This window comes from Erithacus rubecula (genome assembly GCF_903797595.1).
Source record: "Erithacus rubecula genome assembly, chromosome: 14".
Taxonomy (NCBI): Eukaryota; Metazoa; Chordata; class Aves; order Passeriformes; family Muscicapidae; genus Erithacus; species Erithacus rubecula.
The window spans coordinates 18,793,010-18,820,747 of NC_136666.1; the positions used below are offsets into that span (position 1 = coordinate 18,793,010).

Sequence of the window (27,738 nt, forward strand, 5' to 3'; positions counted from 1 at the left end):
AATAATCAAGTGGAAATGTATTTTTACAGTTATTAAATATAAATTCCTGTCCAGGCCCATGGGCCACCCTGCACAGCTCAGCTCTGCAACTCTCCCTCTTCAGGTGTTTTTCCTGTCAGGCTCCAAAAGAACTGCTCCCTGGTGAAGTCCTCAATAGTGATTTTTATTAAATTAGTTGCTTTATAAAACATTGCAGATGTTGTAATTGTTAACATAACAATTTGCCCAACTGTAGGAACTGCTGCAGTTTGCTAAGCAAGTTTGGTTTTTAATGAAAGAAAACGGCCGAGTTGTGAGAGACCCACCACAGCCCAGGAGAGCCCCAAGGAAGTTGTGTGGTTTGGTTTTTCTTTTACACTTGACCCCTTAATTAACTGTTAAAGAACACCCAACCCAGACAGCTGCATTAGTAGAAATTTAAATGAATGGAACTAAACTTCATCCTCAAGACACGAGTGGGGTTTTTGCCTTGCTCTGCCCCAGCAGGTGCTGCTCAGGGGGCTGGAGCAGTGGCTGTCCCAGGGGCCAGGCTCCCAGGTGCAGGATTCCACACTCAGGTGAGCAGTTCCCTTCCCAAATACTGAAATCCTCAAGCTGGAGCTCAAGACAAAGCGACTGGAACTCTATGTGCACACCCTGCCCTTGCTGCAAACTGCTGCTGCTCAGCCCTGGCCTGCAGCAGGGACAGTTAAGGCCATGTCATGGAGCTGTGCTGGTTCTAATCCTTCACCTTGTTCCAATTCCTTCCCAATTGAGTGGCTGTTGCTGTGAACAGCAGCAGAATTTTGGGCTTTTAACTGCAATTTCCAGACCTTTTCCATTCCACCTCCAGCCCCCAGCACACAGATACTGCAATTCTGATTGTAGCATTTGGCAGAATTTAGAGGAAGAAAGGTTGTGCTACATGTTTAAGGGATTATGGGCAACAGAAAGACAACAGGAGGGAGATAATGTCACATGAAGTCTTCAAAGTCCTGCACGTACTCGCCGTCGTAGCCGCCGTAGTCGGCCAGGTCGTCTTTCATGGTCGCCTTCAGCCCCCCCCCAGGCACAACTCCTTTTTTCTTCTTTTTGGCTTTATTCTGGGCCAAGAGCACAAGGATGGTTATTTGGGCAGGCCCAGGGCTGTGTCATCACCCCTGCCATGTTCCCACACGTTCTCCCTTCCTAGGAAAGCTGGGACAGCCCCAGGTGTCCCCATATCCTGCACCTCTCCCCCTTTGCCTTCCATCCTATTTCCCAACCAGTAACAAGTGCAGGGGAGCCCCAACAGCAACAGCTCCAATCTTACCTTCTCTTGTTTTTGCTTTTCACTGCATAATACTGTCAGAGTGTTTGTGATCTTTTTCAAATCATCCACCTCCACTGCATCAGGGGAAAAAAAAGGGAAGAAAAAGATTCCTTATCAGTGTTGTTCTTATAAGGCAGTTAAATAACATCCACAGTCTCTAAAACTAGAAATGAGCATTGGTGTAACTATGGGCAATTACTTGATTTAAACCAGCAGAACACAGAGTGGGTGGTTCTGGTCCTTACAATCCCAACAAGGATTCCAGCTGGCTCCTTGGAAGCCTGAGTGTTTTAAAAGGTAAAACTTGCAAATGAAGTTACTGAACACAAGAGTCTTACTGAGCCAGCTGAACAGTAAAATATGGAGGCAGTACAATACAGTGAAATGTATCAAAAGGAGCACAGGGTTGACAAGAAATGATGATGTTTATCAATCAGAGGCTGGGAGTCCCTCCTGTGAGCAGCTCTGGAATCCCTCAGAGATGGAAGCTGCCAGCTGGGATGATGGATGGGCCCAGCTCTGCCTGGGATTGAGTTACCCCTCTCTGAAGGACAACTGGGACAGGACAGGGAACCAGCCCAGCCCTGCTCCACGTCCTGCCACAGGGCACTGGGAAAAGGAGTTTCAATTACTTCATCTCTCTATAGTTACATGCTGAATTCCAGAACAGTTAATCTGCACTTCCAGAATTACTCTAACTCTATTTTGTACTGGTTTCCCTCCAAATGAGGTACTCAAATTATCTGCCTCAGAGAATTTACTCTTAGTATTATTAATTTAGAAATGGCCTCAAGAAAAACATGCAGGGTTTAGCTCAGCATAAAAACTGACACTTTTTAGATGAGTGTCTGTAACCAAGGTGCAGACAGAGCAGCTGTGAGATCAGGGGAGGGACAGACTGAGTCCATGTGGCCCAGAGTGGCTGAGCCATGCCCATGGGCAGTGTCCCAGCAGTGTCCCAGCAGTGTCCCAGCAGGTCCCAGCACTGTCCCAGCTGGTCCCAGCAGGTCCCTGCCCCCCTGCACTCACAGGACAGGCACAGGTCAGTGCTCCATGTGGCTCAGAGTGGCTGAGCCGTGCCCATGGGCAGTGTCCCAGCAGTGTCCCAGCAGTGTCCCAGCAGTGTCCCAGCACTGTCCCAGCTGGTCCCAGCAGTGTCCCAGCAGTGTCCCAGCACTGTCCCAGCACTGTCACAGCAGTGTCCCAGCTGGTCCCAGCACTGTCCCAGCAGTGTCCCAGCTGGTCTCAGCAGTGTCCCAGCACTGTCCCAGCTGGTCTCAGCACTGTCCCAGCTGGTCCCAGCAGTGTCCCAGCACTGTCCCAGCTGGTCTCAGCACTGTCCCAGCTGGTCCCAGCAGTGTCCCAGCACTGTCCCAGCTGGTCCCAGCTGGTCTCAGCAGTGTCCCAGCACTGTCCCAGCTGGTCCCAGCAGGTCCCTGCCCCCCTGCACTCACAGGACAGGCACAGCTCCCTCAGCAGCCCCTCCAGGAAGCCGGCGTAGTGCAGGGATTTCTCGTACTGTGTGATCTTCTCCTTCAGCAGCCGCCCGAACTCCGTGAAGTCATCTTTGGAACTGGGGCTCATGGCATCTATTCCACAAGTGCTATTTACACCTGCAGGGACAGCCAGGGAGCTGCACAGCTGCAGGGGGAGCCTAAAGGCAGCTCTGCTCCCCCCACAGCCAGGAACTTTGCTGCCAAACTGGCTCATTCCATAGAGTCCCTCAATGGTCTGGCGTGGAAGGGACCTCAAAGCCCATCCAGTGCCATCCTGCCAGGGCAGGGACACCTCCCACTGTCCCAGGCTGCTCCAAGTCCATCCAGCCTTCCAGGGATCCCTCACCCCCTCACAAGGAACAATGCCTTCCCAATATCCCACCCAACACTGCCCTTTGTCAGTGGAAAGCCATTCCCCCTTGTTCTGTCACTCCACACTCTTGTCCCAAGTCTGTCCAACAATTTCTGAAGCTGAGTCAAACCCAGTAATTTGACCCAGCTATTCCTGTTCTCTGCACTGCACCAGGAAGCCCCTTTTCCCCTCAAATAAGCACTCCTGCCTCACCCTCCTGAGTGCAGAAGCCAGCAGGTTCTTTGCAGCTGTACCCAGCACACCCCCAAGCACTGTGCTCTGTGACAACTCAGTGAGCACAAGCTGCCCTGGGCAAGGAGCTGAATCATTCACCAAATGCTGCCATGGCTGAGGAAAGCTGCTGTGCATCAGCATCTCTGCTCCTTCTTTGTTCTCAGTGCCACAAGCTCTGTGTGCTGAGGGCCCAGCCCTGCTCGTGCTCTCAGGGTTTATTTGTTTATTTCTTTATTTATTTCCTGCTTTAACTCACCGAAGGTTTCCTTTGCCAGCTCCAGGTCTGACTCCTCTTGTAACTTCTTTAGCCGTAGTTTGTCTGCCAACTGTTCTTCTGGTGTGAGCTCCTTCTGCTCCTCAGGTGCCTCTAACTGCAGGGAAACCCACAGGGACAGGACTGAGCCCACTCAGGGCACTGCAAAACCTGCAGCCTCAGGGAATTGTTCACTTCACAAGGAATGGGAGCAAACAGCAAACTCCCACTGCTGCCTGTTCCATCACACAAAGGAACTGGGATGGCACTGATCCAGTCACTGCTTGAATCAGGAGAGATTAAAGCTCCCAGCCCAGATGGGACCATGTACAAGACCTAAGTTTGGTTTATCAGATGAACCAAGACCTCGTCAGATCTTGCTCAACCTCCAAAAAACCAAATCAAACCCACCCTCTGAATTTTATGTGACCAGAAGAAATGAGGAGTTACCCTTTTTTTAAGCTCCTCTTGCTTTTTCTTCTGTAGCTTTTCTTTTTCTTTGATTTTTTCTGCTATTTTCTTTTTTTCCGAAACTTTCGGTTCTGTGAAAGGTGGAATAACAAACACTCAGAAGTCTGATGATTTTTTTTTCCCCACAACCACAGAAACACTGGAAGGCACTGAGCTCAGCTCCTGGCACTGAGCAGTGAGTTAAAGACATTTCTGTTAAAGGTTTGACCCTCACACGCCCCCAGACTCAGCCAGAGTCTGATCCCTTGCTGACACTGAGCCAGGGGTTACCTTCAATCTCACCTTGTTTTACCTCTGTCTCCTTCACCTCCTCCTCTTCCTCCTCATCATCCCAGTTATCCTGCAAAACAGCCAAGGTTCTTTTAGAGGCAGCAGTCAGCCCCTGCAGGTGTCAGTGAGGGAGCCATGGACAGGCAGCTCCTGCCAAACCATCAGCTTGTGCAGCAACAGCACAGCCAGGTGACACACAGCCCCCACAAGGACATGGCTTGTTCTCAGTTCTATGGTGAACATGACTGAAAGCAGGTGAGAGCAGCCCCCAGCAGCCAGGGAGCCTGACCTGGGCTGGGACAAGCAAGGAGACACCTGAGTGCATCCCCAGCTCACCCTGGATAATTGGCACTTGCAGGGACTCGGCTTCCCTTCCACATTCCACCAGGCTGACTGCAATTTGGAGCAGCAGCATTTTAGCTCACATCTAATTAAGTTTGTCACACCCACTGCTTAAATAGCTGCACTCAGCACTGAGGAGCTGGCCAGGCTGGGAGCCAGATGCAAACTGCAGAGGAAGGGCAGCCAGGCCTGAGGGGTTCATCCTGGCACTGGCACATCTGGGAGATGCTCAGAGGGCAAGGACTGCAGCCAGGAGATGTGCCCTGAGCCCATCCTGCCAGCCAGGCCTGGATTATCAACCCAGGGAATTCAAATCCTGGTTTACAAACCCAGGGGATACCAAATCCTGCCAGCCAGGCCTGGTTCATAAACCCAGAGAACTCCAAATCCTGCCAGCCAGGCCTGGTTTATAAATCTAGATAATTCAAATCCTGGTTTATAAACCACGGGAATGCCAAGCCCTGCCAGCCAGGCCTGGTTTATAAATCTAGATAATTCAAATCCTGGTTTTTAAACCATGGGAATGCCAAGCCCTGCCAGCCAGGCCTGGTTCACAAGCCCAGGGAGCTCCTGGAGGAAGAGCCAGTGGCCTGTGCTGTGTCCTTGCAGGGATCCAGTGATAGCCAGAGATCTTTAGTGCTGATATTGCAGTGTTTGTGTCCCTGCCCCAGGGCTCTGAGCAGCCTCCCTGCAGCCCGGGGGAGGAGCAGGGGCAGCACTGCCTGCTCTGCTCTGCAGCCCTGAGTCAACAGAGGAACATTCCCTGGCAGCAGGCCTGGCTGCTGGGGAACACTCACTGCACTTCTGTTACCAAAGGTGCTAATTTTAAACCTGGGAAGTTGACATTTCCCAAATTAACAGTTACTGCAAGTTCATTACTAAAAAACCTTCCAAAACACAGAGCTGCAGACACAAAGCACATTCCAAAATGTGAGTGCCTTAGAAAGCCATGGGCAGAAAACACCTTGTGCTGCTGCTTTAGACCATTTCCTTCACATGGGGAATTCCCCACAGGGGGACCCAGCAGGAAGAGCAAACCAAAGGAAAAGAAACCCAACTAAAACACCTTTCTGTGCTGGATCCTCTCTAGATGCAGCTCTGGCACTGAATCCATAATCCCTTGGAAATAGTTAAGCAGCTGCATCCTCATTGCAAGATGTAAAATGCCTTCCCACTGCCAGGGGCTGGGTGGGATATTGGGAGGGAATAGTGGGGAGGGGCTGGGATGGGGGTCCCAGAGCAGCTGTGGCTGCCCCTGGACCCCTGGGAGTGCCCAAGGCCAGGCTGGGCAGGGCTGGAGCAGTGGGAAGTGTCCCTGCCATGGCAGGGGTGGCACTGGTGGCTTTAAGGTGCCTCCCAACCCAAACCAGGCTGGGATATTTTCCTTTATTAAACAGGCAGAGCCCCAGGTGTCTGCAGGAGAGCCACTGTGGGCAGCTCTGCACACACCCTGCAGCAAAGCTTCTCACCTTCTCAGGAAGGAGGAAAAGCAAATGGCACAGCCAGTGTGAGCTCCAGCTGCCTGTCACACACACCTGTGTCACACACACACACCTGTGTCACACACACACCTGTGTGACACACACACACACACACCTGTGTCACACACACACACCTGTGTCACCCACACACCTGTGTCACACACACACACCTGTGTCACCCACACACACACCCACACCTGTGTCACCCACACACACACCCACACCTGTGTCACACACACACACCTGTGTGACACCCACACACCTGTGTCACACACACACACACACACACCTGTGTCACCCACACACACCTGTGTCACCCACACACACCTGTGTCACCCACACACCTGTGTCACACACACACACCTGTGTCACCCACACACACACCTGTGTCACCCACACACACACCTGTGTCACCCACACACACCTGTGTCACCCACACACACACCTGTGTCACCCACACACACCTGTGTCACCCACACACACCTGTGTCACCCACACACGTGTCACCCACACACACCTGTGTCACACACACACACCTGTGTCACCCACACACACACCTGTGTCACCCACACACCTGTGTCACACACACACACCTGTGTCACCCACACACACACCTGTGTCACCCACACACACCTGTGTCACCCACACACCTGTGTCACACACACACACCTGTGTCACACACACACACCTGTGTCACCCACACACACCCACACCTGTGTCACACACACACACCTGTGTCACCCACACACACCTGTGTGACACACACACCTGTGCCACACACACACACCTGTGTCACCCACACACACCTGTGTGACACACACACACCTGTGCCACACACACACACCTGTGCCACACACACACACCTGTGCCACACACACACACCTGTGCCACACACACACACCTGTGCCACACACACACACCTGTGCCACACACACACACCTGTGTGACACACACACCTGTGTGACACACACACACCTGTCACACACACACACCTGAGACACACACACACACCTGAGACACACACACACCTGAGACACACACACACCTGTGTCACACACACACACCTGTGTGACACACACACCTGTGTGACACACACACACACACCTGTGTCACACACACACCTGTGTCAGTTCCACACTGTCCACCCTCATTCCCAGAGCCTGGAGCTGCTCTTCACACACCTGTCCTTGTGCTGCTGCCCTGAAGGGACACCTGGCACACTGGGCTGTGGCTATTAGTGAATTTAAGAAAGAAAATTACACACAGAATCAATCAGAAATTTGGTAACTTTAGGGTTTTAAAGAAAATATTAATTACTTTTTGTGTACCATTTATGGGAAGAACTCCACCTGAGGCACAAGAAAAACTCCAGGTGTTTTTCAGAGATTCTGGTTAAGTGCTCTCAAAACCAACCCCAGTCCTCCCCTGGTGTTACAATGTCCCAGGGCCAGAGGAAACAAAAGACTCTTTTTTATCTGCCTTGCTCTACTTGCAGAGTCCCGGGATGGTTTGGGTGGGGAGGGAGCCCAGAGAGCACCCAGAGCCAGATGTGTGTGCCCTGGGCAGGGACACCTTCCAGAGCCCAGGCTGCTGCCAGCCTGGCCCTGGAGCCCCTCTGCAGTGTTCCTGCTGCATTCCCTGCACCCCTCGGCTGTACCCAGACCGTGGAGCCTCCTGTGGCACCACCACCTGCCAGGGGCAGCTGAGCAACAGAGCAAAGCCTTGGGACAGCTCTGCCTTCAGAACAGCGGGAATGATCAGCCACGCGTCTGATTCCCATTCCCGTGCAGACAGCACGCTGAAACACGGCAAAATCCCGCCTGGTGCCGAGAGGAGAAGCAGCAAGATCAGGAGGAAAGACGTGCTGGCAGAGCACAGAAGTTCCTGGTCAGCAGCAGAAGCAGCAACACAGCAGTGGCGTCATGAAACCCGTCCTGCCAGCTCAGCCAGCGCTCCTCACTCCCAGCTGGGGCCCGGAGAGCTGCGGAGAGCGAGGGGAGCGCCCCGAAGGCTGGGGAGCAGCAGGTGGATCCCTGAGAGCAGGAGGCGCCACCGCAACAGCGCCCGTGCGACCCTGCCCGCGGCTGCGGGCACGGACGGCTCGGGCTCCCCGGCGCTGGCACTTGTCACTGTCACCGAGCCGGGAGCGCCCGCCGAGCCCGAGCCACCGGGTGCCCGCAGCCACCGGGTGCCCGCAGCCACCGGGTGCCCAGAACCACCGGGTGCCCGGAACCACCGGGTGCCCAGAACCACCGGGTGCCCGGAGCCACCGGGTGCCCGCAGCCACCGGGTGCCCAGAACCACCGGGTGCCCGGAACCACCGGGTGCCCAGAACCACCGGGTGCCCGGAGCCACCGGGTGCCCGCAGCCACCGGGTGCTCGGAGCCACCGGGTGCCCGGAGCCACCGGGTGTCCGGAGCCACCGGGTGCCCGGAGCCACCGGGTGTCCGGAGCTCTCAGGGGTGTCCGGAGCCCCCGCACTGTCCGGAGCCCCCGCACTGTCCGGAGCCCCCGCACTGCCCGGAGCCCCCGCACTGTCCGGAGCCCCCGCACTGCCCGGAGCCCCCGCACTGCCCGGATCCCCCGCACTGTCCGGAGCCCCCGCACTGCCCGGAGCCCCCGCACTGTCCGGAGCCCCCGCACTGTCCGGAGCCCCCGCACTGCCCGGATCCCCCGCACTGTCCGGATCCCCCGCACTGCCCGGATCCCCCGCACTGTCCGGAGCCCCCGCACTGTCCGGATCCCCCGCACTGCCCGGATCCCCCGCACTGTCCGGAGCCCCCGCACTGCCCGGAGCCCCCGCACTGTCCCGCCCGGCGCCGCTGCCCCAGGCCCGAGCCCGGACCCCGGATCGTCACCCGCGGGCCCCTCGCCCCCAGCCCGGGCCCGGAGCGCCGCGCGCGGGCCCGCCCGGCCGCACCTTCACGTCGTCCTCCTCATCCTCGCCGGCCCAGCGGTCCCCGGCCACCCCCGGCACCAGCCGCTTCGCCACCGGCTCCACCACCTCGAAGCTGTCGGCGTCTGTGGGGAGAGGAGCGCGGTGAGCGGCGAGGGGCGGGAGCGCGCTCAGGCCCCGCTCGGCCCGGGCCCCGCGGCCCCGCCGCACCCACCCCACGAGTCCGCCGCCTCCGCCGCCATCTTGCCCCGACCGCGGCCGCCGGGCAGCGCCGCGCGGGGCACGCCGGGACGGCGGCGGACTGACCCCGCCCCGCCCCCGGGCACGCCCCCGAGGGGCGGGGCCTGAGCGCCGCGCGGGAACGGGGCGGGATCGGGATCGGGAACGGGATCGGGAACGAGAACGGGAACGGGATCAGGAACGGGAACGGGAACGGGAACGAGATCGGGAACGAGAACGGGAATGGGAACGACAACGAGATCGGGAACGGGATCGAGAACGGGAACGGGAACCGAAACAGGAACGGGATCGGGAACGGGAACGACAACGAGATCGAGAACGGGAACGGGAACCGAAACAGGAACGGGATCGGGAACGGGATCGGGAACGAGAACGGGAACGGGAACGGGAACCGAAACAGGATCGGGAACGGGATCGGGATCGAGAACGGGATCGGGAACGGGATCGAGAACGGAATGGGAACGGGAACGGGATCGGGATCGGCCCGGGATGGAGCGGCGGGACCGGCCCGGTTCCACAGCGCGGTGCGAGGTTCCCCTCGTGTCCTACAACATCCAAGAGAAAAGCTGGAATTGTTCATTTCCTCAGCGCCAGCTGCCAATTCCTGCGAGAATCCCAGTAAGTGGAAAAGGAGGATAGATTCTGTCTGGAGACAAGAAATTTAGAACGTGTCTTTCATAAAACAAATGAATGATCTCTATATATGCCTGTATAAATCACACAAGTGACTAGGGAAAAAAAAAAATACAAACTTATAATCTTTTTGCTGTTCCTCTCCATTTACCAGACAATATAAATAATAACAGAGCTACATCCACGGACAAACAATGTCACAAGTTAAATCCTCGCCGAGTCTACACAGGTTCACAGGCCCAGGGTCCTGTGGGGATAATCACAAAATTGCCAGGAATTGTGCAGTGATTTGGAATATGTTAATAATGGAATATGTAATTTGGAATTCTAAGGATTTACACAGAACATTTAAATTTTTCCTTGACAGTAAAACACAGACACGATTTCTTTTTTTCCACTTCAAGGCTGAAAACTGACAGGAGCAATGTCGTGACTTACAGAAAACTGAGGCTCGGTGAAGGATGGTGCCAGCTAAAAATCATAAAAACAGAATCCAGAGCAAAAGCATTTAATGAAACCTTTGTGCTCCTGTAGGCTGGAAATGACCGCAGAGAAACAGAAATGCAAAGCACGGGGCTGCTCTTCCCACGTTGGACAGTCTGGGGCCATTCCTGCTGCATTCAAAGGCAATGGGTGAATCCACGGTGGGGAAACAAAGGCCTGGGAGGTGTGAGTGTGCTCAGAACCCACAGAACACAGAAAACAGGGCACCACAAGGCACAAAGAGCACAGAGGGAATCGTGCACAGCTCTGGAAATAGGAGGTGGTGCTGCCATAAATCAGGAATCGGGGACCCTCTGCCACACTCACACCTGGCTGAGCCCCCTGGGCACGGGGAAGGTTTTGGGGACACAGCCTGAGCCAGAGCTGAGCACACAACAGGGAACTCCCCGAGAGGAACAGACAGAAATCAAAGCTGTGCATGAAAACTCTGCCCCACAGCAGGCAGGGACAAACAGCAGGAAAATAAGAATATTGACTGTGTTACTGAGCAATCTGTCAGTCCGTAGTGCAGCGTGCAGAACTGCCTCCCTGGTCCATTCAGCTTTCCCTCAGGGTCTGACAGCCCCAGCTGGGAGCTGCAGCTGCCTTGGGTCTCCTCAGCTGCAGCCAGAGCAGCTGGGACAAGGAGTTTATTGAGCAGCCTCCTGGCAGCTCAGGTGAGAAATGGGGAATCCCCTCGGGGCAACTGAAACCCCTCAGGTGAGCAGGGGCTGAGTCCATCCATCCATCCATCCACGTCTCCTTCAGCTGCCCAGGGCACAGGCTGCACCAAGCAGATGGAAAGGTAATGTTCTGTACATTTTATTTCAATAAAGACATAAGACAAACAGCGTAAAGATGCCCAGATGCCCTAAAGATAAATACATTTAAAAGATTCTCATTAAAATGAATCTGTAGTATTTCTTTCCTGCAAGCAAAATACCTTTCTTTAAATACAAAAAAAATCAGTATTCTGAATTGCAAATGTTCTCACTTTTTTTTGCAGAAAATCTGCCATGATGATTTTGTTTTTAATGAATAAGGATTTTCCACAAAACAGGCTTGCTCTACATGCTAAGTTTTAACAGTTCAGTGACACCATGTGCTAGCTACATACACAACAGATAATATAGTAAGAAAACACTCAACCTGATGAAAAGTTAAAATCTTCATTAATACACTGGAAAAAGTTGACATAACTCATGCCTTTTAAAATCAAAAATACAAAAATTAAATGTTTTGCTAAAAAGATTTTCCTTATTTTAAGGACTCATTTGAAAATGAAGCTGCATGTAATTTGTACAATAAAATTGTACAAGTAAACAGGTAATATACATAAAAAATTAATTGACATACTTCTCAATTATCAGCTGTCCACCTTTAATTTCCAATACTGTACTTTCTTATCAAGCATACAAAATAGCAAACTTCTCTTTAGAAAAAGTGCCGTTCTGTGACATCTCTTACACAAAAGCAGTCCGAGCCTGTGGCAATGCAGTCGAGAGGCAAAGCTTCCCTAGCTGGCAGCAATCCCCCTCCAGGAGCCTGGGGGAAAGGGGCTGCCCAGCTCAGGAGCCCCCTGGGAGCCAGGCTGGGCTGTTCCTGTGGCCCAGAGGCTGCTGGCAGCAGGAGTGTCACAGGAGCCCAGCTGGGCACACCTGCCCAGGTGGGCACAGCAGAGGTGAGGTATTCCTTGTCCATGGTGGGGCCACTGCCAGCTGTGCTCTGTCCAGGGGACGTGCCATCCAATGGGTCAGGGCATTCCCAGTATTTCATTCTTATCTTCGTCTTATCTAGCCAGTCTCTTGATTTTTTTGAAAAGGTTTTTCGACTACAGTAGAATATTACAGAAAGAAAATATAAATGCAGGGTTGGGGTTTTTTTTTTGTTGGCTTTTTTTTTTTTTTTTTCTTTCTAAATGAAACTTACGTGGGCTAAAACTAGAGAATATTTTTAAACAAATATACAGGATGCAGGCAGACAAAGCAGGGAAACGGCCAGCCAACTGTTTCATAAAAAACTAACAAAATTTGGCTATTTCCAGAAAAAACTATGAAGCGCCTCAACTAAAAGGAATGCATAATGAAATTCTAATCTAATACAGGTCAAAAATGTAAAAAGGTTATAAACCTTAACAGGAAAAATAAAACAACTTTTACTGGCCATTCCTGTTGAAATGAGAATCTTAAAAGTAACAGAAAAGTGGCTACAAACCCACTTAGAGCACCGAACAGAGAGAAAATCCGAGTCCGTTTTCAATCTCTGTTGTATCATAAAATCCTGTGTTTCTACAGGTCAAACTGCTGGTGGCAGAAACAGAATTTTCTTTATAAACTGCAGATGTCCTGTACATAAAAAAATTTCCTTGGAGTTGCACTAGTTCTAAAGACTTTTCTGTTCTAGCCTCCCTACTGCGGGTACTGGATTGTACTGACGGCGGCAACCTCGGGTGTAGAAAGTCTCTTCCTGTAACCCTTGATCAGTGTTGGGCACCAAAGATAAGAAAAGCAAGACGGGGTACAAAAATGCAAAATTTCAACAGTAATGGCAATGTTTTGTATTAGTCCAACAGGGTCCTGCATTTCTCCCCTCGGCAGTGAGAGCAAAGGTTTAATCGGGGGGTAGCAAATCATGCAAGCGAAATCTGTCTCTGATGTGAGGCCGGACGTCTTCGTTCTGTGGGGGAAAGGGCAGTTAGAGATGGGCACAGAGAGCCCCTGCAGGGCAGATTAACACCCCTTACTGACCAAAAACAAACCAATAAAGGGCAGTTAGAGATGGGCACAGAGAGAGCCCCTGCAGGGCAGATTAACACCCCTTACTGACCAAAAACAAACCAATGAAGGGCAGTTAGAGATGGGCACAGAGAGAACCACCCCCTGCAGCAGGTTCCTCATCTAACACCCCTTATTGACCAGAACAAACAGAAACCACCAGCTGTGCCATTCCAGAGACTCACAGCATCCCCCACAGTCCAGGAGGGATTTATTGGCCTTTTAGGAATAAAGACACAGCACAGCAGCAACAGGCACTGTGGTACCCAAATGCTCAGAGATTCCCAATTTTCTCGTGCCTGATGTCACAATCCCACAGCCCTGCATTCTCAGCACTGCCAGCAATGACAAATCCCCTTTTATTGTGTGAACACATCCCTGGATCCTCACCAGCCTCAATCTCAGTGACTCAGAAACCCTTAACAATAGCTGAAAGTATTAAAGGAACTCACTGACAGTTTTGGGAAAAGCCAAGAAAGCAAACACTTACCAGCTCTACGAGTTTCTCCAGAAATGGAATCAACTTTAGGAGTTCATTATCATTTTTATCCATGAACCAGCTTTCTATAGGAATTCCATTGGAAAGCTGAAGTTAAAATATGAAAAAAAATCATAAATGCACAATCAATACTTAATTTATCTACAATTATGCCTTGTGAAACAGCATTAGGGGGAAAAATGCTTCCCAGTTAGAGACTCTTGGGTATTTTTCCCCCAGTTTGGTTTGCAAATTCAACACCCTGTTCAAAGTTCAAAGCCCTGAACTCAAGAAGTGAAATGAAGTGTGGGGTTCCCAGACAGGAGTCCCAGCCCCTCACCTGGTAGGCAAAGGCTTGTGGTGAGTTGTCAATGATGATGGTTTTGGAGAGGTCTCTGCCCAGGATGTTCAGATCCTTGATGTAATTGCCCTGCACACACACACAGTGCTCACGGAAGAGTCGGTGCCTGCAGGGAAGGGAAACCCATCAGGGGAGCAGGGGCAGCATCCCCTGCCAGCACCAGAGCCCTGCCAAGCCTGACCCTGTGCAGGGCTCTCCTGATCTCCTGCTGGAGAGCTGAGCCCCTCTGCTGCTCTCCAGAGTTCTTCACTGCTCCAATGCCCACTTCAGGTGGTTTTGCACTAACCCAGTTCTGGCTGTTTGTATTTATTCAGGCTCTTCTGCCTGAGCCCTGTCACAGACAGGCCAACAAGGCACCCAGAACACCCCAAGGATCTGCCAAGCCCAGGTGCTGCTCAGAGCCATTTATTGGGGTTTATTATCCCTTATCAGAGCAGAGCCTCCCTGTGCCACCTCCTGCCAGGACACTGAGTGTCACAAGGAATGTTTCCTTTCCTGCTACCCCTCTGCTGCCAATTACTGCAGGTATAACATCTCAAAAAAACCCCAAAACCCTTGGGGCCACAACATGCCATCAGCTCCTTCCCTGCCCATCAGCCTGCTGCTGTGTAATTCGTGGCAGCAGAAAGGGATGGACTGACTGGAAACCAGCAGGAATGAAATCTCATGAATGCACAGAACTGCAAATGGTGAGGAGGCAGATTTGGGGCTGCTCAGCCCATTGCCTGCACTGTGCCCAACTCCAGGCAGGAGCTGAGCTCCCAACGTTGCCATGGAGGGAAATGAGCTGCTGCATTTAAATATAGAGAGTGAGTCACAGGAGTGGGGCTGACAGGCAGCTGGGGCTGAGCCAGCCCAGCCACAGCAGCCCCAGAGCCCAGAGCAGCCCCAAAGAGCAGCCCCAAAGAGCCCAGAGCAGCCCCAAAGAGCCCAGAACAGCCCCAAAGAACCCAGAGCAGCCCCAAAGAGCCCAGAACAGCCCCAAAGAGCCCAGAACAGCCCCAAAGAGCCCAGAACAGCCCCAAAGAGCCCAGAGCAGCCCCAAAGAGCCCAGAGCAGCCTCAAAGAGCCCAGAGCAGCCCCAAAGAGCCCAGAACAGCCCCAAAGAGCCCAGAACAGCCCCACAGAGCAGCCCCAAAGAGCCCAGAACAGCCCCAAAGAGCCCAGAGCAGCCCCAAAGAGCCCAGAGCAGCCCCACAGAGCCCAGAGCAGCCCCAAAGAGCCCAGAACAGCCCCAAAGAGCCCAGAACAGCCCCAAAGAGCCCAGAGCAGCCCCACAGAGCCCAGAGCAGCCCCAAAGAGCCCAGAGCAGCCCCACAGAGCCCAGAGCAGCCCCAAAGAGCCCAGAGCAGCCCCAAAGAGCAGCCCCAAAGAGCCCAGAACAGCCCCAAAGAGCCCAGAACAGCCCCAAAGAGCAGCCCCAAAGAGCCCAGAGCAGCCCCAAAGAGCAGCCCCAAAGAGCCCAGAGCAGCCCCAAAGAGCCCAGAACAGCCCCAAAGAGCCCAGAACAGCCCCAAAGAGCAGCCCCAAAGAGCCCAGAGCAGCCCCAAAGAGCCCAGAACAGCCCCAAAGAGCCCAGAGCAGCCCCACAGAGCCCAGAACAGCCCCACAGAGCCCAGAGCAGCCCCAAAGAGCACAGAGCAGCCCCAAAGAGCCCAGAGCAGCCCCAAAGAGCAGCCCCAAAGAGCCCAGAGCAGCCCCAAAGAACCCAGAACAGCCCCAAAGAGCCCAGAGCAGCCCCAAAGAGCCCAGAACAGCCCCACAGAGCACAGAGCAGCCCCAAAGAGCCCAGAACAGCCCCAAAGAGCCCAGAACAGCCCCACAGAGCCCAGAACAGCCCCAAAGAGCAGCCCCAAAGAGCCCAGAGCAGCCCCAAAGAGCCCAGAACAGCCCCAAAGAGCAGCCCCAAAGAGCAGCCCCACAGAACCCAGAGCAGCCCCAGAGCAGCCCCACAGGCTCCCAGAGCAGCCCCACAGAGCCCAGAGCAGCCCCACAGAACAGCCCCAAAGAGCCCAGAACAGCCCCACAGAGCCCAGAGCAGCCCTGCAGGCTCCCAGAGCAGCCCCACAGAGCCCAGAGCAGCCCCACAGGCTCCCAGAGCTCCGTGCCCCTGCCCTGCACGAGTCCTGCAGGTGTGACAGCCCCACACTCTGTCCTGCACCACCCTCTGGGCTGCCCTGCCCTGGGACACCCCAGACAGAAAAACCCTGAGCAGAAATCAGTCTGGGTCCAGCACTGACAGGTACAGCCCCTGCCAGGTGACAGTGACACAGTCTCACCCTGCAATTTCCTCCTGCCCTAAGGAGCTGGAAAAGCCAAACAGTTCCCAGAAATGAAAAACCAAACCAGCCCTAATAGGAAACCAACAGACAAATGATCTTGTGGCTGAATGAGAATTAAAAGCTGATTGCAAAAGCTACACAAATCACAATTTATAATGAATAAAATTGAATAGTTTAGAAGTAATCAGGTTCTCATTTCATTTCCTTTATTTGCAGTGTGTATTCCAAAGCACATTTGTGATCCCCAAGAGGTCATTCCCCACGAGCCAGCCTAACAGAGACTGAACAGGGACAGGTGCTGGCCTGGGGTTCTTTTATCCCAAGGCACCAATTCCATCACTCCAGTGCATTTTCCTCCCTCTCTCAGAGCAGGCAGAGCCCCAGGGAGACAGTGCAGGCCCAGCACCAGGCTGCTCCTGCCACTGCTGGGTTTTACCTGACCAGCTGCTTTTTGGGGTCCAGGATGTTCAACAACTTGTCTGCATACACCTTCTTAGAAGCAGTAAACAGAATGATCTGGGGATTGGAGAGGAAAAAGTCACCACTGGAGCTACAGGTGGGTAGAGGTGAAGAGTTGAAGGTGGTGTGGGACAGTTTTACCTCATAGATCTGAGACATCCTCTCCAGGAACTCTCGGAAGAACGGCCTTAGCCTGACGTACACCTGCAGCACAGAGGGGCTTCAGCTCCCTGTCCCTGCAGCAAACAGCATCCCTGTCCCTGCTGAACATCCCTGTCCCTGCAGCAAACAGCATCCCTGTCCCTGCTGAACATCCCTGTCCCTGCAGCAAACAGCATCCCTGTCCCTGCTGAGCATCCCTGTCCCTGCAGCAAACAGCATCCCTGTCCCTGCTGAGCATCCCTGTCCCTGCTGAGCATCCCTGTCCCTGCTGAGCATCCCTGTCCCTGCAGCAAACAGCATCCCTGTCCCTGCTGAGCATCCCTGTCCCTGCTGAGCATCCCTGTCCCTGCTGAGCATCCCTGTCCCTGCTGAACATCCCTGTCCCTGCTGAGCATCCCCTGTCCCTGCAGCAAACAGCATCCCTGTCCCTGCTGAACATCCCTGTCCCCTCCATCAAACACCCCCTGTCCCCTCCATCAAACATCCCCTGCCCCCTGCAGCCCCCACCCTCCCAGCACAGCCCACTCTGTGCACAAAAAGCCAAAATGAGCATCAGAAATCAGGAACAAGGATCAGCTCCTTGTCCAAGGGCAGCTCAGGGGGAGGGGGGACACAGTCACATCAGTCAACAGCTACTGGAAAACTGGATGGATTTAGGAAAAAATGTAATAAAATATAGGAGTTGGGCAATCTCTAAATGAAAAATGAAACAGGTTGTTTTGAATAAATGCCCTGACTGAGCTGTCACCAGCAGGGCAGTGCCCTGGACACAAAAACTAAATCCTCCTCTTAATAACCACCAAGGACCTGAGCCTGGGGGTGTCAGAAGTGATTCTAAAAAAGGTTTCAGCTGTTATTTCTGTATTTCCATAGACTCAAGCACCCCCACCAGAGCTGCAGAAACAGGAACCATTCCCTGTAAGGAGCTGGGAGCCCAGAGCCCCAGGAACAGAATCTCCTGCCACATCTGACACCTGCAGCTCAGCACCAGGGCTGAAATGCCAGGATGATCCCTCTCTTCAAACTGCCACACACAGCAAGGATTCCCACAAAACAAAATCAAAAATTTGTGTTCTATTCACCTGGTAAATGACATCTTGAAAAAGAACTGGAAAAGTGAGTGCAGCATCTTCTAATTCGTTTAGACTACAGTGCACTAATGTTTCATCCTAGAGGAAAAGTTACATAAAAGAAAGGAAAGAGTGTGAAAAAGCAATGTGGAAAATAGAAGCAGTTCTCTGCATTTTTATGTTCATTTTATTTAGAATGGAAAGTGCTGTCAAGACTGAAGGAAATTCTTAGGATGAATTAAACATTTCATTATTGTAATTTTTAAAATTGTCACTAGTGCTGCATGCTGGGGTTGCTATAAGGAGATATTTTCTTTTGCAGGCTCTGCTGTCATTCAGCTCCAGCCTGTGTCTTTCAGGGGGAATTATCCCCCCATTCCTACAACCCAACTGATGCTGTTGAAGAAAGCACAGCACCACTGGCAGGGTCTGAAACTCCTCTGCAAACAGAGACTGACACAAACCCTCATAAACACAAACAGCTTTTATGGGAGAATTTCAAAAAGTGGGTTTATGCCCTTGTTCTAAAAAGGAAAAGTTTGATTTTTCATCAGTCTTGAGGAAAGACACTCATAAATGAATTTTTCTATTTATTCCACCTCATTTTTCCCACACTGGACTTAGGGGAGCTTTATGGGGACAGACAACTGTTGGAGAAGTTAAAACTGTAATTTTTTTTTCCCATTAAGCAGGATGTAAGTATTTGACAAATACAGCTCACATTCTATTCCTACCACAATTAATTCTTTTTCAACTATTTTTAAATCAAATTATGCAACATTCAACAGTCTTTGTTTAAAGCAAGCAAAACTGATTTCCACAACAAACAAAATAAGGGAAATGCTCCATCCCCCTGCTTTGGTTTGTGTTTATAAAGATATTTACCAAGTCTAGAACTAATGAGAACTCTGGTGTGCTTCTGGTTTTCAGAGGGAGAGCTGGCTTCCTGTTCAGCTGCTCTTCTGTTAGTGGGGGGACATGTTTGATGAAATAGTATCTGAAAAGAATCCAGATTTTGCTGTAAAAATGTACATTATTGAACTGCAATGCTGTAGGCCAACTGAATATTTGGAATTTTTAAGGCACGAGAAGTATTTTAAATTGAAATAAAACCCATGTGAGCATACACTTTTTTTTTTTTTTTTTTACAGCTAAGAGATTCTGGAGTTCATTATCATAACATGAAAATGAGCCAATTTAAATAGAAGTATCTGCATTCAATACCCCAAATGATGAGTGGATTATTTCCAGCAGGAATTCTGCACTTACGGGTCAAAGACTTCCCAGTCCTCTTCATAGGTGGCCTCTGCATGAGCTGATGAGTAGCCACTGTCTGGAGATACTGGTGCTGAAATTCAACCAAAATGACCAAAACAAAAATAAAACAAAAAAACCACAAGAGCTGGTCTTATTAGTGTAATTCTTTCAGGTGAGAATTTGCCCTTGAGGGAGGAGGGAGCAGCACAGTGCCCAAGTCTCCTGCCCTGCCCTGGGGTGACATTCACCCCCTGCTACATTTACCCCACACCTTGGAGGGTTCACTCCAGGATTTGATGCTGCCCATGCACACAGAAGCTGAATTTTATGGCTGCAGGTTTTGTAAAAAAAAAAAAATTGTGTTTCAAAGAAAATAGAGGAAATGAATGCAGGGTGTGTGGTTCTAACACAGAAAATGAAGCTGTAGCCAGTTTGTCTGTGCAGATCAGCAAGCCCAGTGTCAGGTCCAGGGTTAATTCCCCCCTCTGCAATCTCAGCTTCCATGGAAGGGCTGTTGCAGGAATGCAGCAAAGGGCTGGGGGGTGCTGGGGGGGGCACCACCCCTGGGGGGGTTTGGAAGCCTGGATGTGGCTCTGGGTGCCCTGGTGGGGCTCTGGGTGGGCTTGGTGGTCCTGGAGGGCTCCTCCAAGCTGGTTATTCTGGGATTGTGTGATGAGGCCACTGAGTGACAGCAGAACAGACACGTCCTGCCAAAGCTGGGCCTTTGGTGCACAAACCACATTTGTCTAAACCATAAAAACCAGGATTGGCACTGTCAGCATGGCCCAGGGGAAGGTGGGAGGGAGTCCCTGCCAAGGTGCTGGATTGCCCAGGATCACCCTCTCCCTGTCCCCTGTGGCACTGTCCCCTGTCCCAGTGTCACAGGCACTGTCCCTGTGCCCCCAGTGTCACACACCTGTCCCAGTGTCACACACACTGTCCCTGTCCCTGTCCCTGTCCCTGTCCCTGTCCCTGTCCCTTACCTGTGAGTGGGGGCAGGTCCCTGTCCCCCTGGCTGTCCCCCAGCCCGTTGCTGGCTGCCCTCAGCTGGCTGCCTGGCCCAGGGAAGGCAGTGCCATTGGTGGAGGTGGCTGTGGCTGTGCTGGTGCTGATCTCATCCACCTGCTCCATGTCCAGCTGCTTCACAATCTCCTCAGCCTCCACTGCCTGGCCTGGGGAGTCAGAGCCCGACGTTCCTGGGGACATGGAGACTCACAGAGAGTGTTCTGATACTCACACTCATTATTAACCACACACACAGAGTGTTCTGATACTCACACTCATTATTAACCACACACACAGAGTGTTCTGATACTCACACTCATTATTAACCACACACAGAGAGTGTTCTGATACTCACACTCATTATTAACCACACACACAGAGTGTTCTGATACTCACACTCATTATTAACCACACACACACAGAGTGTTCTGATACTCACACTCATTATTAACCACACACACAGAGTGTTCTGATACTCACACTCATTATTAACCACACACACAGAGTGTGCTAATGCTCACACTCATTATTAACCACACACAGAGAGTGTTCTGATACTCACACTCATTATTAACCACACACACAGAGTGTTCTGATACTCACACTCATTATTAACCACACACACAGAGTGTTCTGATACTCACACTCATTATTAACCACACACACAGAGTGTTCTGATACTCACACTCATTATTAACCACACACACAGAGTGTTCTGATACTCACTCATTATTAACCACACACACAGAGTGTTCTGATACTCACACTCATTAACCACACACACACAAAATCTCTGAATAATTACAGATGTCTGCACTGATTCATGCCACAAAAATAAAAACCAAACCAAAGACCATGACAGTGTCTTGTTGTGTTTGGGACAAGGAATATAATCCCTTTTTTTTTCCCTTCTCTTTTTTTTTTTTTAACTGAAAGGTGTACCACTAAACACACCTATGAAAGAAATGTTCCAATGCTTATAAATTTCTTCCATTAACAATCAACCAAGAATTAAGGAGCCTTTTAGCCTGGCAGCAGTAACTCTTGGATTGTAAACCAGAATGAAAAGTGCACTGTCACTCAAAGCAGCTACTTCATACAAAAATCCATCACTCTCAGCTTCAAGACTACTGGCTTTTTGAATAACACTCACCATTTTTATTTGCTGGTGAAAAAAAATTGAAAACAGGAGAAAATATGGTTCCCAGTAAGGTTGTTCGTGGGGGACTGCCTGTGCTGGGTTTATCTTCCAATTTCCCATTCTGCTTCACGTGCTGGCTCGTCACCTCGTAACTTCCAGCCTCTGGAAAAGAAAAAATCTGAGTTTTGCACCTCCCAGCTGGGCTTCAGCTGCCTCTGCTCCCCCATGGCCACTGCACTCCAGGGGTGTGCTCATGGCCCAGCTGGAACCAGCACAGAGAGGCAGCAGCTGTCACCCACAAACCCCCCATTCCCTCCTGAGCAGCCTCTGGAGCCTCTCCCAGAGCAGAGCAGGGCTGCAAATGCTGCAGGGCTCTGCTGAGAGCAGGGCTCAGGCTTTGCTGAGAGCAGGGCTGTAAATGCTGCAGGGCTCTGCTGAGAGCAGTGTTCTGATACTCACACTCATTATTAACCACACACACAGAGTGTTCTGATACTCACACTCATTATTAACCACACACACAGAGTGTTCCGATACTCACACTCATTATTAACCACACACACAGAGTGTTGTGATACACTCATTATTAACCACACACACAGAGTGTGCTAATGCTCACACTCATTATTAACCACACACACAGAGTGTTGTGATACACTCATTATTAACCATACACACACAAAATCTCTGAATAATTACAGATACCTGCACTGATTCATGCCACAAAAATAAAAAAAAAGGGCTTTGCTGAGAGCAGGGCTCAGGCTTTGCTGAGAGCAGGGCTCAGGCTTTGCTGAGAGCAGGGCTCAGGCTTTGCTGAGAGCAGGGCTCAGGCTTTGCTGAGAGCAGGGCTCAGGCTTTGCTGAGAGCAGGGCTCAGGCTTTGCTGAGAGCAGGGCTCAGGCTTTGCTGAGAGCAGAGCTCAGGCTTTGCTGAGAGCAGGGCTCAGGCTTTGCTGAGAGCAGGGCTCAGGCTTTGCTGAGAGCAGGGCTCAGGCTTTGCTGAGAGCAGGGCTCAGGCTTTGCTGAGAGCAGGGCTCAGGCTTTGCTGAGAGCAGGGCTCAGGCTTTGCTGAGAGCAGGGCTCAGGCTTTGCTGAGAGCAGGGCTCAGGCTTTGCTGAGAGCAGGGCTCAGGCTTTGCTGAGAGCAGGGCTCAGGCTTTGCTGAGAGCAGGGCTCAGGCTTTGCTGAGAGCAGAGCTCAGGCTTTGCTGAGAGCAGGGCTCAGGCTTTGCTGAGAGCAGAGCTCAGGCTTTGCTGAGAGCAGAGCTCAGGGCTCCCAGTGCCAGCACTCCACTAGAGGGAGGCAGCAGAAAGGGTCAGGATTCCCTGGCTGACCTCAGCTGCTCCACAGCTCCTCTCCACACACACATAGGCACAACTCAGAGGGGAGGAACTGTCAGCTGTTATCCAAGGACAGGACTCAGGGGATGTCCACATCACAGAGGGTGATCCCCCATGGCCCAGCTCAGATCCCCACCTCACACTTGTGGCAGAATCCTGGCTGTGTCTGCCAAGGGCTTTCAGCATCTAACACCTGCTTACTGCCACAAACATCAGCATTTCCCTTTCCTTTCTGAGAAAATGGGAGCAGAGCTAAATCAAATTATTATGGGACTTTTGGAATAATAATTTAAAACAACAAAGAAATTAAATTAGTTCCAAAGTAGCTGCTGCTGATCCAAACTGCTCTCCCAGAGATACAGTGGGTGTGTCTGGGGGGCTGCTCACCCCCCTGGAAATCCTGTTTTGCTCTGAGCAGCTCAGCCCTGCTCTCACTGAGGCAGCCACAAACCCCAGTAAAACACCCCAGAGTGCAGGGGGGTCCTGGATCAGTGCAGGGGGATCAGGAACCCTCTGGATCAGTGCAGGGGTATCAGGAACTGCCCTGGATCAGTGCAGGGGGATCAGGAACCCCCTGGATCAGTGCAGGGGGATCAGGAACCCCCTGGATCAGTGCACAGATATCAGGAACCCCCTGGATCAGTGCAGGGGGATCAGGAACTGCCCTGGATCAGTGCAGGGGGATCAGGAACCCCCTGGATCAGTGCAGGGTGGGGGTCACCCCCCACTCAATGCAGTGAGGGTCACCCCAGTCAGTGCAGGGTGGGGTCACCCCACTCATGCAGTGGGGTTCCCCCAGCCCTCCAGGCTCCCCCCTCTCCAGGCTCCCCCCTCTCCAGGCTCCCCCCTGCATGGCCCCACCTCCGTTGAGCTGGCTTTTCCGCCGCACTCTGGGCAGGTTCTTGCTGGGTTTCTCCCCGCCCTGGGGGGTGGAGGTGATCAGGTTGTTGTCAATGTCCCGCTCAATCCGACTCCTCTTGCTGGGGTTTTCTCTTTCTTCCTTAAAACAGAAAAGAGGGGGAAAAGAAATGTACTGAGCAGTGCCTTTTGCCATGGAACAGAGCAGAGAATCAGGTTATCTCCTGGAGAAGCTCCCCAAAAATCCCTCCACTGCTCTGCTCCCCTTGCAGCTGCACCATGTGCAACAAGTCAGCTGGGATTGCATGTGAGTTTAAACTCAGTCAGAGTGTGGAGAATGAAAACTCTACATGGAGCTGCTGCAGTAGAAAAACTGTCTTTACAGCCAGTGTGTAAATATTCCAGTGCTGCAGAGCTGGGAGAGGCAAGGACAAGGCAACTAAAATTACCTGAAACTTGATTTCTCTGCCTGTTAAATACACAGCAGGTGAACTGCCCAACAACAGCCAGTGTGACAATCTCTATCAGTACAGGGCAAAACAGCCCTGAAAAACCCAAGGATTGTCCTTGCCTGAAACCAGTGACTGCAGCACTCATGGCAGTGAGACAGAACCAAAGAGCTCTGCACATCCTCTGTGCATGGCTCATGGGCAGGAACATGTTCATGACAGGTTTCTTACCCTTCTCCCCCAAAACACCCACGACAAGTTGATAAAATGCTGAAATTTTATCAGATTTTTATTTATCACACAGCTGCTCTGGGATACATTGTAAATGAGTTATGACTTCTTGGATACTCTTCTTTCAAATCTGCAGTTACATAATGGCAGTATCTGAATCCATGGGGTGGATGATGTGAGGTTTTTAACTGGCCTCCATCTAGAGAAAAAAAGCCAGTTTTTTAAGTAATTGCATGGTTACATCCAGCCTATCAAAGTTTAAATATATATTTATTTATTTATGTGTAGATATATATATATATTTCACCTTCAAATGTCCACACAGCACATGCAACAGGTGTTCCATGTGCAGAGCAGCAAAGCTCAGCTCTCCAGCTGCAGCAAGATTTCACTGTTTTCCCTGACAGGATCTGGATGTGATGCTCCAAACAGGGCAGTGCTCACTGCAGGAATCCCTGAGCAGCTGCATCAATTCCACAGCACTCGGATTTCTGAGGTTTGACCTTCATTGATTAAATGACTCCTAAATTATTTTGAATAAAATTGCCAGAAATAGTTAAGAAATTGATGCTTAAAGACTGGCTTTTCACAGTTGTTAGTACTGGTAATTCCTTGAATCTGAATTCAAGGCATCCTTTAAATAGAAACAGATATCAATAGAAATTTTCTTAAATAGAAATCAAGAATGTAGTGAATTTATTTGGCATTTTCACCAAGAAACAGCAGGCAATAAAGCCTGTGACTTACTGGACTGTTAAATACACTTACAATGGCTCCTGAATGTTTGAAACTCTGCTTTACCTGACACACCTCAGGGGCACTTGCTCCTTCCAACCCTTTTGCCTCCACCACACGATCGTCCCTTAACAGCAGCAAAGGTGAAGGGCCTGAGAGCAGAGCAGGGGCTGCAGCCCACCTACCTTGGGCGTGCTCCCTTTGATGAACTTTTTGATGGAAGACAGGAGGCCAGTGTCATTTTTGGGTGGCTTTCCCCCCCCGGCAGGCAAGGGCTCCTCCAGCTCCGAGTGTTTGCGCTTGGCCCGCAGCGCGCGCGGCGAGGGCAGCTGGCCGGACTGCGGGGCAGCCTTCCTGCTCCTCAGCCTCATCCTCACGGCCACCTCATGGACACCTGCAGGGAAACAGGGCATGCTTCAGCCAGGACACCTGCTCAGGGCACCTCCTGCACTGCAGGGATGGGGTAAAGATGGGGGTGCTCCCGATGCAGAGAGCAGCGCCCTGAAACGGGCTCTGGCCATGGGTACAGCACAGAGAGAGCCCTGAAACAGGGAGAAACAATGGGATCTGGCCATGGGTACAGCACAGAGCAGAGCCCTGAAACAGGGAGAAACAATGGGATCTGGCCATGGGTACAGCACCCAACAGCACCCTGAAACAGGGAGAAACAATGGGATCTGGCCATGGGTACAGCACCCAACAGCACCCTAAAACAGGGACAAACACTGGGATCTGGCCATGGGTACAGCACAGAGCAGAGCCCTGAAACAGGGAGAAACAATGGGATCTGGCCATGGATACAGCACAGAGCAGCACCCTGAAACAGGGAGAAACAATGGGATCTGGCCATGGGTACAGCACAGAGCAGAGCCCTGAAACAGGGACAAACAATGGGATCTGGCCATGGGTACAGCACAGAGAGAGCCCTGAAACAGGGACAAACAATGGGATCTGGCCATGGGTACAGCACAGAGAGAGCCCTGAAACAGGGACAAACAATGGGATCTGGCCATGGGTACAGCACAGAGAGAGCCCTGAAACAGGGAGAAACAATGGGATCTGGCCATGGGTACAGCACAGAGCAGAGCCCTGAAACAGGGACAAACAATGGGATCTGGCCATGGGTACAGCACAGAGCAGAGCCCTGAAACAGGGACAAACAATGGGATCTGGCCATGGGTACAGCACCCAACAGCACCCTAAAACAGGGACAAACAATGGGATCTGGCCATGGGTACAGCACAGAGCAGAGCCCTGAAACAGGGAGAAACAATGGGATCTGGCCATGGATACAGCACAGAGCAGCACCCTAAAACAGGGACAAACAATGGGATCTGGTCATGGGTACAGCACCCAACAGCACCCTAAAACAGGGAGAAACAATGGGATCTGGCCATGGGTACAGCACAGAGCAGAGCCCTGAAACAGGGAGAAACAATGGGATCTGGCCATGGGTACAGCACAGAGCAGCACCCTGAAACAGGGAGAAACAATGGGATCTGGCCATGGGTACAGCACAGAGCAGAGCCCTGAAACAGGGACAAACAATGGGATCTGGCCATGGGTACAGCACAGAGCAGCGCCCTGAAACAGGGAGAAACAATGGGATCTGGCCATGGGTACAGCACAGAGCAGAGTCCTGAAACAGGGAGAAACAATGGGATCTGGCCATGGGTACAGCACCCAACAGCACCCTAAAACAGAGAGAAACAATGGGATCTGGCCATGGACACAGCACAGAGCTGCTAGTACAGTGGGAGCAGCACCCCAAAAGAGGGACAGTGGGATCTGGCCATGGACACAGCACCCAGCACAGCAGTGGGCCTGGCATCACCCTCTGCTGGGAGGAATCCCCACCTGCTCAGGATGGCAGAGCTGCCCAGGGTGGAAAGGACCCCTCAGGTCAGGGAGGCCAAGCTGAGAACAGCCACACCTTGTCAGGCAGGAGGGTGCCAGTGCCCTGAGCAGAGGATTGACTGTAGGGTGCCTGTGCCTCCAGCCCCAGGTGCCTGGACTCTGTGACCCAGGAAGTTCTCTCTTCTGTCTCTTGCTCAAACACCTCACTGCAATTCTCCACATTAAACTTGAGATGAGGCAGAAATGGAAATTCCAGTGGAGAGCTCCCAGAAGGAACCATGAGCCTGTGCCCTCAGAGTGGGTGAGGACAGAGCAGCTCTGCCAAGAACCCAAACGGAGCTGCTGGGTTTGGGAACACCCATGCAAGGGCAGCACCCACTAAAGCAGAGTAAAAGCCATTCCAGGGAATGCATCCCATCCATCTGCAGCTCCCAGGGGCTGCTGGTACTGTCCCACCTGAGCCCAGGGTCTGCTCTCTGGGCTGCCTCCAAGGGCACTCCTCGTGCTCAAAATCATTCTTACGATGGATCAGGAGCAGAAAAATTAAGTAGCAAGAAATCCATCTGAGGTGTAATGCACAGAAATCCTGGAAAGAAAGTAATTTGCCTTTCCTAGTTGAAATCATGACAAAAAGCAGGTTTTTAAAGAAAATTGTATGCTTATCACTACAGGAATCAGTGCCTGCCTTTCTGGAGTCCATTTAGTGCAGATCTGATTGCTGCAGACAGAACAAATATAGCATTTAACATGTAAGTTCCTTTCTGGAGTCCATTTAGTGTGGATCTGATTGCTGCAGACAGAATAACCAATCTGCAACATTTAAGTAATGTCACAACA

The 27,738-nt window shown here is 51.8% G+C and overlaps 2 protein-coding genes across 2 annotated transcripts in view; both read right to left on the reverse strand.

The window, feature by feature from the left end:
- Positions 1 to 142: 142 nt before the first annotated feature.
- Positions 143 to 9,426, reverse strand: EIF3J (eukaryotic translation initiation factor 3 subunit J). Its single transcript, XM_079317597.1, has 8 exons — positions 9,301 to 9,426; positions 9,111 to 9,211; positions 4,380 to 4,437; positions 4,077 to 4,168; positions 3,630 to 3,744; positions 2,746 to 2,904; positions 1,292 to 1,365; positions 143 to 1,082 (listed from the first exon to the last, which is right to left on the reverse strand). Exons 1-8 carry the CDS (start codon positions 9,326 to 9,328, stop codon positions 954 to 956), a joined length of 756 nt encoding a protein of 251 aa, XP_079173723.1. The 5' UTR covers positions 9,329 to 9,426; the 3' UTR covers positions 143 to 953.
- A 1,822-nt stretch (positions 9,427 to 11,248) lies between these two features.
- The window catches only part of CTDSPL2 (CTD small phosphatase like 2), a 28,931-nt gene continuing 12,441 nt past the window's right edge, over positions 11,249 to 27,738 (reverse strand). The window contains exons 2-13 of the mRNA XM_079317593.1: positions 25,230 to 25,438; positions 23,633 to 23,771; positions 21,444 to 21,593; positions 20,269 to 20,481; positions 19,298 to 19,376; positions 18,914 to 19,025; positions 18,041 to 18,127; positions 16,938 to 17,000; positions 16,774 to 16,853; positions 14,035 to 14,161; positions 13,707 to 13,802; positions 11,249 to 13,118 (exon numbers count right to left, since the gene is read on the reverse strand). Of these exons, the coding sequence (XP_079173719.1) occupies positions 13,053 to 13,118; positions 13,707 to 13,802; positions 14,035 to 14,161; positions 16,774 to 16,853; positions 16,938 to 17,000; positions 18,041 to 18,127; positions 18,914 to 19,025; positions 19,298 to 19,376; positions 20,269 to 20,481; positions 21,444 to 21,593; positions 23,633 to 23,771; positions 25,230 to 25,415 (1,398 nt within the window). The 5' untranslated portion in view covers positions 25,416 to 25,438 and the 3' untranslated portion in view covers positions 11,249 to 13,052. The remainder of the gene's footprint in view (positions 13,119 to 13,706; positions 13,803 to 14,034; positions 14,162 to 16,773; positions 16,854 to 16,937; positions 17,001 to 18,040; positions 18,128 to 18,913; positions 19,026 to 19,297; positions 19,377 to 20,268; positions 20,482 to 21,443; positions 21,594 to 23,632; positions 23,772 to 25,229; positions 25,439 to 27,738) is intronic.

Bases quoted from the DNA above. Each gene is read 5' to 3' on its own strand.
- EIF3J (XM_079317597.1), bottom strand. From the start codon at position 9,328: ATGGCGGCGGAGGCGGCGGACTCGTGGG. The intron at 9,212-9,300 runs GTGGGTGCGGCG...CTCTCCCCACAG, and splicing joins GGAGGCGGCGGACTCGTGGG to ACGCCGACAGCTTCGAGGTG. The intron at 1,083-1,291 runs GTAAGATTGGAG...CTCTTGGCCCAG, and splicing joins AAAAGCAAAAACAAGAGAAG to AATAAAGCCAAAAAGAAGAA.